The 16,033-nt window shown below is 39.0% G+C and overlaps 1 protein-coding gene across 9 annotated transcripts in view; it reads right to left on the reverse strand.

Moving 5' to 3' along the window:
* DMD (dystrophin) overlaps positions 1-16,033 on the reverse strand; it is a 1,715,077-nt gene that overhangs the window by 1,265,143 nt on the left and 433,901 nt on the right. For all 9 annotated transcript variants that reach the window (XM_030575515.1, XM_030575505.1, XM_030575489.1 and 6 more), the window contains one exon: positions 8,189-8,364. In XM_030575515.1, the coding sequence (XP_030431375.1) occupies positions 8,189-8,364 (176 nt within the window). The remainder of the gene's footprint in view (positions 1-8,188; positions 8,365-16,033) is intronic.

Raw genomic sequence — 16,033 nt, forward strand, 5'->3', positions numbered from 1 at the left:
TGAAGCTGCCTAATTGCATTGTGAGCTCCCTCAAAGGAACACCACCCATAGGCAGGAATGATCAGTTCCTATTCTCTAGCCTGAACAAAACAACTTTGGTATACTCTCAAGAGCCATAAGTTTACCCACAAAGAAACCTAATGTTCTCCCTTGAACCACTCTTCTTTCTCTACAAAAACCCCTACCCATGCTCAAGTGCTCTGATGTATGGATCCAAAATCTGTATCAGTTCCATTTAGACTTCATCTTCTGACTGGTCATGCTGGGGGCTCTGCCTGTCTCCAGCACTCCGGACCCACAGCTACCACCACCACCTGGGAACCCTGATCAATTCAAGCTTCACAGAGTGGTGAGAACCTAACTCTCTCTCTCTGTTTAGGTAACCTTCTGAACCTGACTTGTGTGATCAGCTGAAGTTTTCTAAACCTGACTTTTGTAATCAAATTTAAGTTAGATTTAATATAATAACTGTTTCGTTTTTTGGCTCTCCATGTACTTATTACCTGGCAATAAATAACTTTAATGATTAAGCTGGTTGCTTCGCGCTTTCTCTGTCTGCAGCAACACTCCTCATACCTAAGCTAAAGATCCCTGCAGCACCCAAAAATCCTGTGGGGTTTACTCATCAAATGGATTACTACCAGAACAATTGTAACATGAAAGTGGGGATAGGGACGTGCTGAACCTTGGAAGTGCTTGGAAGTGCTGCTCAACCCAGACTGCTCAGGAATATTTTATTCCAGTGCAGTGCTCATGACATATGAGGGTGACAGCTTGGAGGTGCTGTTTGACCCAGCCTGCTGAGTCCAGGGACATATAAGGGGTCAGCTTGGGATTGGTGATTAACCCTGTCCTCTCAGATGCTCTCTTTAATGTGTGTGTATGTTCGTCTGATTCTGGGGGTGGAAGAACCCAGCCCTGGGGAACCAAAGTCCTGCAGGATAGCTTCATTTGGAGGGAACTTGCAGAAAAGAGAAGCAGAGCTTGGTATGAGAACACATTGACAGAAGTACAGAACCCCCCATCCAGAAGAGTAATCCTAATAAAGAAGTATACCCCAGAGTAACAGGCAAATCTGATAACAGTCTATGTAATCCAATGGTGAGTGAGTGCTGTAGATCCCCTTCTGGGGCACTCCATAAAGGGGATGAGTTTTTATGGTCCCCAACTAGGGAGCTTTATCTCTTTAGATCAAACTATTTAAGCTCTTGCTTTTAGCTCTGGAGGCCCTTGGCTGAATGCTGAGTGTGTCAGCCAAATTGCTATTTCTAAGTTCTTGCTCCCTCACTACATTTGTACACTTTACCCCATTTATCAGGGACCTACTCATAGTACATCTCTCTGAATTGGCACATATATTGAGAGAACCTGTTCTTCATCCCTTTCCACTGGTGCTTGGGGTCACCCATTTTAGGATGAGGGAGAGATCTGACAACCAGCCAGAAGTCATCATGGATTAAAATTATGCTGCTTTATATCTTCAGCCATTGACAGCAAAAGTGAGGTGCTAGCAAGCTGTATTAATGTCACATCCATTGATTTACATATGTACTTGGACTTTGTTTACAGCAAGCCATCCTATGTTTACATCAAAATGTGATTTTGTTTGCTCCTCTTCATAAACATTGCCAGCACATACACTACATAAGCAAGGAACACCAGCAAAATTTCAGACCCCTGATTCCTTCCATTTTAGACTAGCTAAATATGGTTATATAATAGAGAACAGCAAACACTAAATCATACACAAGTGGACAAGGGTCAAACATTCCACAGAGCTGAAGATAAAGTGCTTGTCAACTTGCACACAGCTATGGTTTACACAGTTTGCAACTCAGTGAAGGCCTATTTGAAATAACATATTTTAATGAAATTAACCTCTTAAAACAGTTATTTCTATTTTCTACAACACAAAATCCAAAATTAGGTACTGCTGAAAATACAAAGAGAATGGACTGAAAAGCAAAGTCTGGCATAATCCCTTTCAATATATCATGAAAACATTTATTTAAAATAAAACCCTAGTTTATATGAAGAATAAAAGTATATGATTTTGCTAATGTTCACTAAATATTAAACACTAGATGGAGCAACTATCCAACTTTATCATGCCTTTCCTTTCCTCAAAGGACAGACTGTCTGCTTCATATTCACAGTTTGTCATTACATCCATAATAATACTGTGACAAATAGACTTTGCATGGGAATATTACATAGAACGTACAAAGTAATTTACCAAGTGACACAAGAAAGACTTCTTTACACATTATTCAGGGACATTAATAATACAAATACATATAAATGAAATGTTTAGCCGCTAAAACTGGTTTGCCTTTTAAAAGCCTTAAGGGAGTAAAATATTGTTTACAGTTTACATTCTTTTTGGATCATGCACATGACCTACACACTCCAGAATGTCTCGGTGACACCCCTCCCACTAAAATCCTGCAATGCATCGTTCTATTTACTTTGTTTTTGTCTGAAAATACTCAATTATTTCTATTAACTGTTTGTAATGTATGTTTTTGACCCCAGTCGTCTGTTTTGTTTTTCTAAGGAGAGGTCATTTATTTTTAAAGAATCTCCCTCTCTCCCACAACTGAACATTTCCCATCCCTGAATCCAAACCAAATCATTCTTGGGTTATAAATTATTCAGTTAAAGGACCCCCACACCTCTCTCCAAATGTGTCTGCCCTCCACCACTTACCTAGAGGCAGGTTTCTGGGGATAAAGGGGAGACATCACAGCCTGCTACCAAGAACACTTTTTTACAGCTTAATGGGTAGAACACTGGACTGGGATTCAGGAGACCTGGATTTAATTCCAAACTTTACCAGTGTCCTGCTGCCATTCTGTCACTTTCCATGTGCCTCAGCTGCCCCATATGGGGATAATGATACTGACTTCCTTTGTAAAGTGCTTTCAGAACAGTGCATATAAAAACTAGGTATTATTATCACCACCACCACCATTATCTCCTATCAGGGGAACAGGTGGGCAGCCAACTCCACAATTCATGGAGAAACCAAGCTTCCCATTCTTCCTCTTTGAAACAGAGGCACTCAACTCATCTGCAAGGAGAGCCTGAGCTGCACCTTCATGATTATTATTTTTTTAAAGAAACTTTTTACTCTTTTAAAAATAATATAAAATAAAAAAATTAAAAAACAAACAAAAAAAATCGAAAGGAACTCTAGAATCCCCTCTACTCTTTCACCAATGCAGGTTGATTCTTCATTTTAAATATACTTTTCTTTGTTTGTTTTTTGTGCAACCAACAATATTTTATGAAGTTTTAGAAGAGCAGAAGAGAGGCTGAGCAGGCTTGGAAGTACTACTGCCAAAAAATGCCACCCAAGAAAACGAACACGACTGTATGGCAAATGGGGGAGAGTAACACAATATGGTTATGTACCTTCAGAAATGTCAGATAAGCACTCAATGTCTGGCTGCTTTTTTCAGCCAAACACAAACCTCTAACTCATGAAGACTCTTTTCTAGCTCTTTCTTTTAATAAATGATCCCCTGTGAAAATTTGGTGAACATATATAGAATGGTATAAAGGAGATAAATCAAGAACATTTGTCTGTTCCCCTGGCTCATGGCATAAGAACAAAGGGGACAGTCAATGAAATGAAAAGGAGACAAATTCTAGATTGCAGAATTCATTGCCACAGGAAGTCAAAGGGACTGGACATTTTAGCAAGATTAAATTAGAGACTGAACATTTATATGGATAAAGAATATCCAATCATCCACTTGATTTTTTTGAAGGAATATTAAACCTCATGCTTCAGGGTTTAAGCCAGCCAAACTATTAGAGACCAGGATAAGACCTAATAGGGGAAGGGGAGGGGCAGAATAGCCCACACCTGTCCACTACAGGGCTCTTATAACTTCTTCTGAAGTATCTGGTATTGATCATACATGGCCTAGGGAGAAGAAAAAGGTCTGATGCACCTAAGATGCTCCATGCGGTACAGCTGCTGGGGGGAAGGCCAAACTGAGGTGCCAAGATGTCAGAGTCTGCAGTTGGGGACCCAGATAAGAGCTATTTCTCCCTACTGCAGTTCACATGAGAGAGAGAGAGAGAGAGAGAGAGAGAGAGAGTGTGTGTCTACTCCTAAGAAAAATACACACAAAGAAATGAGATGTGTTTCCTGTGGTCACTGATGATCCTCTACCCCAAAGGTGAATCCAAGAGAATAGCTGTTTGACCAAAGATACCAGGTAGTATGGAAGCGGGTAGAAGGCCACCAGTCCTTCCCCACTAGAAGACAATACAATGTAGATTTGGATGGAAATGGGGTCTGGTCCTCCATCAGTTCAGATATTTGGATAAGCATCCAACCTTTTGAGATGTCTCTTCCCAATTATTAGATTTATATGCATTTTCAGTTCAGTATGCTGAAGCCATATAACAGCACACTTTCCCATTTACTATAGCTGGTCTGTATAAGAGTGTATAGTGTGCTTTTACACTCTATTAGCAATGAAGTTTGCATGCTTTTTATTTTATTCCCTGTAGGCACAGGTTAGACTTCACTGCAACCGGGAATTCAACAGCAAAAATCCTACTGACTTCAGTGGGGCCAGGATTTCACCAAACAATCAATAATGCTGATCAGGATATACTGTGGGATTTTGGTGGAAAACAATGTTGCTTATCTTTTGACACAACAAAACAGTAACCATTATTCTTTCTGTCTGAAACTCATTTCCCTGACTGTCTTCTCAACTTTTTCTCTGAAGCTGCTTTCTGATTGGTTCTCCTCCTCTGGCACACTCTTGTGGAGTATAAAGGAAGGAAGGGAAGAGGATCTGTTAGTGGCAGTGCTACTAGAAATGCCAGAGGACAAGCTCCGCCGACATGGTAACCCAACCACAGGCCATCAATCTCTCTGTACATCAGTTGGCTAGTTCTAAGTCTCCTATGCATCAACCACAGGTCCTTGTCAAAAAGGTAAGCCACTAAAAGTCCATTACTGTACAGTTATGTTGAACGAGAGCCCACATAATATTTGTCTAGGGACTATGAAGCAATAACTGCCATTCATAAAAATATACCTAGAAACCAATGTAGAAAAAAGTCTGAAAACAATGTAGATCACGTTAAAATTATTAAAATAATGAATACTAGATTTCCTGTTTTCATTTCTCCATACCTCAATAAAGTTTTCTACCATTAATTATCAAGAGAGACAATACCAATGCATGGTTAATAAACATGGACTCTGTTTCAGCAGGAGCAAAGTGCTTTAGTTTTGAGTTGACACAAACTTACCAGATTACTATTAAAAAATCATCTATTTACTAATGGAAAAGATATAGGCCCCAGGTATGTACGAGAAACCACAGTACATTTACTCTGAAATGTTCTCATTCTAGTTTATCTAAAATTATGTTAGGGCATGATTTGAGGTGAAAGATACAGAATATCTCCAGGATTGTATATTAGACTCCTTATATATTCCTTTTTAAAAAACAAAACAAAAAACATACAGAACACAATCTCTCAAATTTATTTTTCAGAGGTTAAACTGTAGTGATATGGCTAAGAGGGCAACTTACAGACAATTCCCCTCCCACCCTCAACAAACAAAAAACCCAAACAAACAAACAAAAAATATACAATCCTGGTTTATTACTGTCAAAATACATCAATAAACTACATTGTTTATTGTAGAACTGGCAACATGCCTGCAAGTTATCACAGTTTGTCAGTTCATAATTTGATAACATTTCCTGTTTTCTTTATAAATATTAATTATTTTAATATGTATCCTTGCCAGCTTCAATACCTTAGCTAGTTTAAGAGGCCATCGTTGACAAGCAGTAGTCACCTTCATAATTCTCAGTTAATGTAATAATAGATGCTTCCATACATAAACAGTTCCTATAATCCAGCTAACATTTAACAATCATCTGCTCTGGGACAATTTCCCCAAACATTGACTTCAGCTATGTAGTCTGCATGTCCCAATCAATTCAACTCTCACTATTAGAGATCAAAAGAATGCTAATAGGAAAGAAAAGTATGGATCAATACTGGGTACTTAATGGCTTGCAACCTTGGTTCATAGCTATAAATTAGTAAAGAGGCCCAGATAACCTTGGAGATCTGCAGTATTTATGATGGGACAGTATCCCTTGGTAACTGGTGCTCTGTTTAGTCCAACTGATGTTCTCTATAAGAACAGAAGTCCTCTTACTTCACACTAAGATTGAGAACTCTTAACCATTCAGTTTGGAAAAATACAAAAACAAAGGCAGAAGAAAGGGTAAAGTCCAAGACTCCTCCTCCCCGCCCGCCCAAATAAAGGCAATTTTTAAAAAGTCTTTGTTTTCTCAAATTGAGAATTAAAATAATTCCAGTATTTCCTGGAATTCTCATATGTTTTTACAGTATCTAACACCATGAGGCCTCTGTGCTGATTAAGATGTTTGGCCACTACTAAACTTTTAATAATGATAATAATGAGCACATGAAAATAAAGTCTTCAAACGGTTCAGAGAGCAGATGCAATAGCTTTGAGATTAATTAAAGAGTGCCCCTTTCAGCACCACTCATTTGATTTTAAGGAGTCCATTATTAAACTAAACCAGTGGTTCTCAAACTGTGGGTTGCGACCCCATAGTGGGTTGCGATCCCATTTTAATGGGGTCGTCAGGGCTGGCTTAGACTTGCTGGGGCCCGGTGCCAAAGCTCAAGCCCGAGGGCTTTCAGCCCTGGGTGGCAGGGATCAGGTTGGAGGTAGGGCTTTGGCTCCCCTCCTCCCCTGGGTTGGCGGGACTTGGATGAGCTCAAGCTTCGGTCCCCCTCCTGGGTTCCTGTAGTATTTTATGTTGTCAGAAGGGGGTCGTGGTGCAATGAAGCTTGAGAACCACTGAACTAAACTAATGGATTTCATCTATCACCATTCCATTTGTCATTTCATGGATATCTAGGACTCATTAAAAGAACAACTTTCAAATATCTTCAGAAGATACTAGATGACAAAGTACAGGAAAGTTTTTCTCTAATTAACCTTGCTTTTGCATGTATGTATTAGGACACAGTGGTTTCACTCTAACAAGACAGACCACAAATATTTAGGTATATTTTATTGTCATAAAAATGTATTTTAATATTTCAGTGAAGGAATCTGATAGTACTGAAAAACATTTTGCAAAAGAAGGAACAGAATAAACATTCTCTTCAAGAATGAACACTTAATGTGACTGCAACAATGGGATCTTTTTATTCAACAGATAAATCTATCTTGAAGTTTTATGTATCTGAGCACCTTTAGATAGGCTTGCAACCTAGTGGACTCTGAGTTTCTGGACCGTCTCTGAATTTCCTGCAGGATTCAGAATTATACCTGCTTATCTTTGTGACAAAAATAAGTTTTAGGTTTGCACAGCACACACAGTACGAGAGTGTTAAGTCTATTCCTTCACTTTCATCATCTACACAATTGTTAACAGAAAGCCTGATCCAATGCCAACTGAAGTAATTGGGAACCTTTCCACTGATTTCAATGAGTGTTGGATAAGTTCCCTTAGTTCCACCCAAACTTGCCTTTAGTTATACCTGGGATACACAGGACAAACCCTAAAGACAATGAGATTGCATAGGTGTGACTGAGGGCAATGTTTCGCCTTGTAGACCTGTATTACTAAAAATGATGCACAAGCCAGAAAGAATAAAACCTGATTTTCAGATTCCAGGCTGACTTTGCAGGCCTTGAACGTGATTTTTGTTTTTTTTTAAACTAAAGGATTTTTTTTTCCTCAAAGTTTTTAGCCACAATTGATGTGGAATGCCACAATGCCATTTCTAAGGACTCTTTTCAGAACAGAACAACTAAGTATTGAAAATGTCATGCCTGTACTACAAATTATCACCTGTGGTGGTTCTTTGACTTAACAAAAATAATATAACTTTAATATTAGCATAATACCTATTAAATATTCAGTACTATATCATAGTAATTTGTTGGAACCACTTTTACAAACTACTCCATAATCAGCCTGATAAAAACAAAAGTACTAATTAATTACAATATTACTGGCATACTGATTTTTTTTCCACAAAAACCAACTGCCCCAAATTATGCAAACATTCAAATGACAATAGTTAATCTTTGTTGTCTTATCCAAATTTTATCACTGATCTTCCCCAACCCTTTAGTACTTCTCACCTCTTCCTAATTTCTGAATCCACTAGGATCTGCCTCTTCTTGTGTGGTGGAGGTGGTGGGAGTTCTTCTTTAGCATGCTTAACCAGGATTTGTTCTCTGCTGGTCACCATAGTTACAGTTTCCATTACAGTTGTCTGTGTTAGTGATGTCTGAGTGGCGGTGACAGCCTGTGAAATCTGTGAGACGTATTGAAACAGAGGTCACACATTGCTTGAAAGACTTCAATAAAGACTGTTTGGAGTGCCAATAGGAAATAATGAGAAACTGCTCCTGTCTGATCCTTGGTTGACCTTCAGAACAAAACAACACTGTATTGAACTCAAACCAAATTGTTTTATCTGACTCATGCTATGTGAATAAGACATCTAGGAAAGTCAATCTCAAAATCAGAAGGAATCCTAAGTAGAATGTATTTATTGATGATTTATAAATCATGTCAAATGAACACAGGAGAAAAAGCTAAAGACTGTTTCATGAGAAATGTATCATATTTCTGTAATTTTTCTCATGCAACAGGCTATTTTAGCATATTATATAATGCTACTATTCCTTCATTTTAAATATGTATTTCTTGAGAACTGACCAGGGTGTCTTTATTTGACTTTGATAAGAATGACAGGCAGTAAATCTTATTTTATTTTACTGCCAATCATAATTTTCAAATTGATATGTTTTAATTGTCATGAATTAAATATTTGTGGCAAAGAGCCATTAACTAATTTACAAGAAATCTTAGCTTGGAAATATTGACTGTGATGTGAGTAAATATATAACTGAATATGTTTCCGTAATTAAAATCTAAGATTAATGGGATCATAACTCCCACTAACATTTACAAATATAAAACTGCATATTGATCTATTGAAGATGGTTTCTTTGGCCTATATATTCCACTGCTGCACAGGTCTGAAATACAGCTACATGCAAACAGGTTAGTTCAGAAATACATGCTGCCCACTTCAGTTGGATAGGTAATGCAGAGATATTTAACTGACTTCAACAGGAGTTGTGTGTGTTTATGTAGCTTTTGGAATGATTAAGCTCTTGATATTTGGACCCATTGTTGTAATAATTGGGTCTACAAATTTACCCCAATGATAAGCTCAACTGTGAAAAATAAGTGCAAGTTCTAAAATATCATAGTAACCTATAACAACAAAGGGGGGGTAGGGCGCGCACACACAGAAAAGTAGCTAAAAGCGTTGTCCTAAACAATCTGATGCTGGTACAAGTTTTCCAGGTCTCGGGCTGGCTGATAAGAGTGTGCTGGGCCCTGTGTTTCTCTAGAGGTGACTTTGCAAATGAAAGTCAATGCCAGAGACAGAAGCTGCATTTTCTACTTTTGCTGTTCGTGTCTCTCCCCTTGTGTTTGCATTTGTCCTTGGCCCGGTCTACAATACAGACATACATTGGTATGACTGTGTTGCTCAGGGGAGTGAAAAATCCAACCCCTTGGGTGGCATAGTTATACCAATCTAACCCCCACTGCCCGCCCCATGTAGATAATACTATGATGATGGGAGAACTTGTCCTGCCTGCACAGTTACCACCTCTTGGGGAGGTGGAGTAACTATGCCAACAGGAGAAGCTCTTCCTATCAGCATCTTCACTAAAGCGCTAGAACAATGTGACAGCTCTGGTGCAGCTGTGCTGCTGTAGTGTTGTACATGAAGATAAGCCCTTATATCGTTTTCTAGAAAATGGGATCAGACTTTAACAGCAGCCATAGCAGCTCCACCCCATCTCAACTAACAACTTCTCCTTTCCCCAAAAGGGTCATTATTCCCCACCTAAGAGACTGTCAGACAGTTTTTTTTCCTCTTTCTTTCTTCCTAAAGACTCTCTCCAGCTAAAAGGAAAGGGAACAGCAAGGGATGCTGTTAAAATGAAAGACTTTCTTAATACTTCATTTTTCCAATGCTTTAGGTGAAAAGGAATTTTAATGCTGTGATTGCCATGTGATTGCTAAGCAGGCTGAGCTCTCTGTATACCATACCCCAAATACTGTTTCATATTGGACATTTTTGCAGTCACATTAACACTATTGACTCTTTAGGCCCATATATTCCATCTAAACTAATATCACTTCATGCTATTATACAGCTTCTCATTGAAGCAGGGAAATGAGCTGTCTGATCCCCCAGTCAAGCAAAGACACTTTTCTTCCTTGTTCCTGCTAGCTGAATTGTCACAGAGATGGCTTTCTTCTAGTTCCAGCTTCAGTGACCAGCTGATGGTGCAAGGAGCTGGAGCAGAATATAAAAATAAGGTCTGGCAAGATGGCCAAAATACAATTGGTGTCTGAAGATCTAGGTTTTTAAGCCATGTTCATCACCTTGGTATCTGTGTTCTCCTGTTCCTAGGGGCAGGGATCTAGTCTCAGTCTCCAAAAAGTTACGATGCTATATAAAATGTATAGTAATTCATTATATATTGCACAAAACTCTCTGAAGATCCAGATTAAATAAGAGTATGTTCCTATCCCAATTATTAGCATATTGGTGTTCCCATCAGTTATAGAGATATGGCATATCAGACTCTCTTACCTTTGCCTCACCCCACTGTCTTTCCCTGTGGAAGGAATAGAGCAGGATTTCTCAAACAGGGGTCGCCACTTGTGTAGGGAAAGCCCCTAGTGGGCCGGGCCAATGTGTTTACCTGCCCTGTCCGCAGGTCTGGCTGACCGCGGTTCCCACTGGCCGCAGATCACTGCTCCAGGCCAATGGGAACTGCTGGAAGTGGCGGTCAGAAAGTCCCTCAGCCCGTGCTGCTTCCAGCACCTCCCATTGGTGCTGAGCAGTGATCTACAGCCAGTGGGAGCCGCGATTGGCCAGACCTGCGGACGGGGCAGGTAAAAACACCAGCCTGGCCCGCCAGGGGCCTTCCCTATACAAGCGCTGACACTTGGTTGAGAAACCCTGGAATAGAATAATAAGGAAGGGGTCATACACTTGTTACCAGTCAGCCTCTTTTTATAAAATATTATTAGTAAAAACAAGCAGTGTTCCTGCCAAAACTGCCTAATCTCCCACCTCCAATGAAGAAGTGGGAAAATTCCACTGTTATTTGTCCAATCTATGGGGCTAGGGGGTGGAGCAGGGGAGACAAAGGGAAATTCCATTCTATTTGTGAATCTGGTAATCTGTTTTACTTACTGTATATAATTTAGTAGAAGTATGACAACTGCAAGGGGACTACATGCCTTTAACCTTCAACAACCCCAATCTAATTTTTTTTCTGTTAACTAACAGTTAACATCTTTTTATATGAGAACATAAAAATGGCCACACTGAATCAGACCAATGGTCCATCTAGCCTAGTATCTTTGCTTCCAACAGTGGCCAATGCCAGATGCTTCAAACGGAATGAACAGAACAGGGCAATCATTCAGTAATCCGTCCCTGTCATCCTGTCCCTGCATCTGGCAATCAAAGGCTTTTAGTTACAAAGGGTCAAAATTCTGTGGTCTTTACTCAAGTGAGTGCCAAGAATTTGGTACAGATTGAAGCAGAGACCTTTTAGGTGTATTTGAGTGTAATATATTTATTGAAATTGGTGGTATATTGGTACTATCACCTGGCAAATATCTGTGCTGAACAACTACTATGAAGTACATGCTTAAGACAAGCCTTTTATTTTACTTATTAAATTGCTTCCAGAGTATATAATATATATTTTTTAATTGCATCTCTCTTGGACTCCTAGGTTACATGCCAGGGCTTTAGTGTGCTCAAATATGACACAGCAGATCACAGCAATGAGAAAGCAGCAAGTTAAAATGAAATACTGCCTTATGAAAACTAACCCTTTTTTTAAAAATGAACTTGCACAGCTCTAAAATAATTAAATTCAGATCAAACCTCTCCTATCTTGGTTTTATAACATTTGCAGATGAAAAGATGAGGGGATCATGTGTTATTTTAAGGCTGTAATTTGAAAGCACTCAAAATCATTGTTTAGTCCTCACGTTCATTTGGGACCATACTCTGCCATCACTCTACATGCAACACACTTACTAAACTCGGTGAAAGTTTTACCCCAAAATCAATATCAGGATGTTTCTGACAACTTAAGGCCATATCCTGTCATAGTTGCACTTGTAGATCAATTGCAGGACACAGCTTACAGTGAGTAAAATGCAAGACAAAGAAGAAAGCATAGTTGTATTCTACTAAATATTTCCCCAGCCTGTAACCAATTGTACAGTAGTAGCAGTTTCAGCTGCTGGTTAGAAACTGCTTTAAACAAAGCGCACACTGTAATTACCATATGTTCACAAATGTCAAATCACAATGCATAAAATGCTGTAGGGTGTGATGAGTTACATCAGAGTTTCTCAAACAGGGATCGCTGCTTGTGTAGGGAAAGCCCCTGGCAGGCTGGGCTGGTGCGTTTACCTGCCCTGTCTGCAGATCTGGTCAATCACAGCTCCCACTGGCTGTGGATCACTGCTCCGGGCCAATGGGAGCTGCTGGAAGCAGCGGCCAGTAAGTCCCTTGGCCTGCGCCACTATCGCAGCCCCCATTGGCCCAGAGCAGTGATCCACGGCCAGTGGGAGCTTGATTAGCCAGACCTGTGGATGGGGCAGGTAAACACAGCAGCCCGGCCTGCCAGGGGCTTTCCCTGTACAAGCAGCGACCCCTGTTTGAGAAACCCCGATTTACATCTTCAAACAGTAGAAAGTATTTATGTGTTTAACCAACAAAAACAGGTGAAACATGCTTCGAAAGAAAACTGAACTATTAATTTGGAGCTCATAATTGTCTAATTACTGAGATGGTGGGGGGTAAGGGAAGCTGGGACTATATCTAGAGCCATTTTGATGCCAGTGTTGAAGTTCAGAAAGATTAGACAGATACAGTTCTATATTACTACTCTCAATCACATAAGAACTTCCAGTAACTCTACTTACATACCAACAAATGACTCTTATATTCTTCCCCAGAGGAATAACTGTTACATCATCACTGAAGTGGTTTGTTCCATGACTAATTCAAGAGTGTCCCAAACAAATGCTGCACAGCTTCTTCATCTTTCTAAACCCCTGAAGTACAGATGTCAAACTGAGAAGAGGAATTATGGCTTGGACTTTTAACCCATTGTTACACAGTCAGAGCTGTGTGAAAGAGTCGGATGACACATTACAGAAAAAAGTGTTCAAAACCAAACCCACTCTACCAGAATAATATCTGTGGGCCTCTCTTAAAAATGTATGCATAGTAAAGGTGCATCTGCTTTTTTAATAGAAAAATATCAAATCCCCACTTCATTCTTACGGAAGAATACACTCTGTGTGTGTGCATGTGTGTACAAGTGTAAGATTTGGGGACTTTAGTACCATGTTTGTTTTTGTATTGTAGAACAACTTTAATGCTACGTTTTCGCTATGGTGTACTTGTAACCTTCTTTCATTGTTGGAGCTATAATTTGGTCTCTAATCAAAAGCATGAATATGTTTAAGTAATAGTTGAGGGGACAGGTTTTTTTGTTTGTTTTTTTCAAATTAAAAAAATGGCTGAGGGGAAGTAGCTTAAGTCGGGTCACTAATTTAGACAGAGCTGCAGCAAAAATAGCTGGACTTTGAAACTTGGCATGATTATGGCCCTTAGTGAAGACTATTGTCCTTGATTAGTTTAAAAACAGTTTTGAAAAGTTGTAAATATTTGAAAATGGCTACTGTGTAAGTACAGTATATTTCTTGTGAAGGTCCCAATCCTGCAGGCTAATCCATGAGGCAAGACCAATCAGAGTTAATAGGGCTCTGTGCAGGTGCAAAGGTCTGTCCATATGAATACCTTGCTTTATCACTGGGCATGACTATAAAAGCATTTTATAATAAATACAGTGCACTTGCATGTATAATCTAATTAAATACTCATTTTTCAGAACTTCTTTACTGACTCTATAACTTCTGAGCCAATCGTCTTCAAATGTGACTTGTTTTGTAGCTCTCACTGAGACTCAAAAAATAAAGCAATGTCAAGACAACAGATCTGAAACTTTAAAATCAGCAAAATGAGTTTGTCTTAAAGCAAAGTTGAAAAACCTGCATATTTAGAATGACAGCAGGCTTTAAGGTCTGAGTCTATCTAAAAAAATTTGTCCCATGACTTGCTGATTTTAAATGCGCTGAACTTTGAAACACATAAACTGATTTTCTTCAAACTTGACTTCATGTTTAACTATATTGTTGTCAATCATGTGGTATCTATAAATGACACTTACAATGAAGGTAATTAGTCACACTTATCCTGAATTGGGAAGATCTTCAACAAAATCAGAGCCCCATCACTCCTTGAGCAACTTTCAGCTCTTCCAAGCGGTCTTCCTGCCAGGGCCGGCTCTACCGTTTTTGCCACCCCAAGCCAAAAAAAAAAAAAAAAAAAAAAAAAAAAAGCCTTGTAGGCTCTAAAATTTTACATTATTTTGTTTTTATATGCAATTATGTAACAAAAAAATCAAGAATAGATGGAATGTCGCCCCTTACCATGTGCCACCCAGGTATGTGCTTCCTCCGCTGGTCCCTGAAGCGGGCCCTGCTTCCTGCTCTATGCCAGCTTCCATCTTATTCCTACAAATATGTTTGGTGGTGGTCTTTTTTTGGAGGGGTGGGTTTTGGCTGAAGTTATCCTGGCATCATAAGCCTGAGTTTACTCTAGCTCACAGATTTTAAGGAACCACAAGTTGTCTTAGATCCACATGTGAACAGAAAACAGTGTATACAGTGACCAGATGTCCCGATTTTAGAGTCTTTTTCTTATATAGGCTCCTATTACTCTGCACTCCCATCTTAATTTTTCACACTCACTCTCTGGTCACCCTAACAATGCATTACATTGTATTGTGTTCTATTGTGAAACATTATGTGATGTAATTTGGCTGCATTAGCACACATACACAGAAGATGGAAAAAGTTTATAAGTAAGGTTGTGCACTCAACTTGAACTTTCACGTCACCTGAGTTTTGGGTGTCTTACTGTGCATCACTGACTTTAACTGTTTTTTTCCTCAATTAATTTATTATTCTGTTAATATGTTATTTTTTATTGGGCACATTTCACACTGTGGCAAGTAGCAAATATATAAAAATTATCATCATTCAGCCACTGTAAGCATAAAGTTTTTTTTCCCTCAAAGAAATAAAGTTCTGTTGTAGTCACTATTGAAATAATTGCATAAAGCTTCAGTTAACAACAGGACATACTTTCTCATTAACTTTCAACATGGAGAAGACTATACTGAGCTGCCTAATGCCCATCTTGTGATTAAACAGATTACAAACTCCCAGCTAATAGTCCAATTTTCTTTTTTAAACATAAACTTTCACCAGTAGTTTTCCTGTTGGCTAAACAGGGAAATGAATTTTACTAAGACACTACTTGAATTCATCATACCCAGCACTAGATTTTTGTGCACTGCAATGAGTGTGAACACATGGTAATTACACTGTGGGTAAAAGTTACAAAAGTATCTAAGTGACTCAGCAGTCCGAGTCCCATTTGAAAAGTGATTTAGGTATAGAAGTGCTTTATATCCTGGGTTCCTTCTTTTAAGAACAATCAACAGCTACCAGTTGCAATTGTGGTAGTTGCTGAATGAAGATGACACAAAAATCAAGCATCTTTTCTTAATATTTACTTCTTATTGCTCCTGGTCCTGCATTCCCTCAGCTCACAGAAATTCCACAGAAGTAAACTGGACTTCCGCATGTTGCAGGCTTGCAAGGTCAGGCCCAATGTTGAAGGGGGAAAAGTATTATCCATTCATGATCTTACAGAATAGATGATTAAATTAAGTCCACCATGTTTTTAATTCCTGTAAACATTTAAGTATCAATATCTATAG

This window comes from Gopherus evgoodei, chromosome 1, assembly GCF_007399415.2.
Source record: "Gopherus evgoodei ecotype Sinaloan lineage chromosome 1, rGopEvg1_v1.p, whole genome shotgun sequence".
NCBI lineage: Eukaryota > Metazoa > Chordata > Testudines > Testudinidae > Gopherus > Gopherus evgoodei.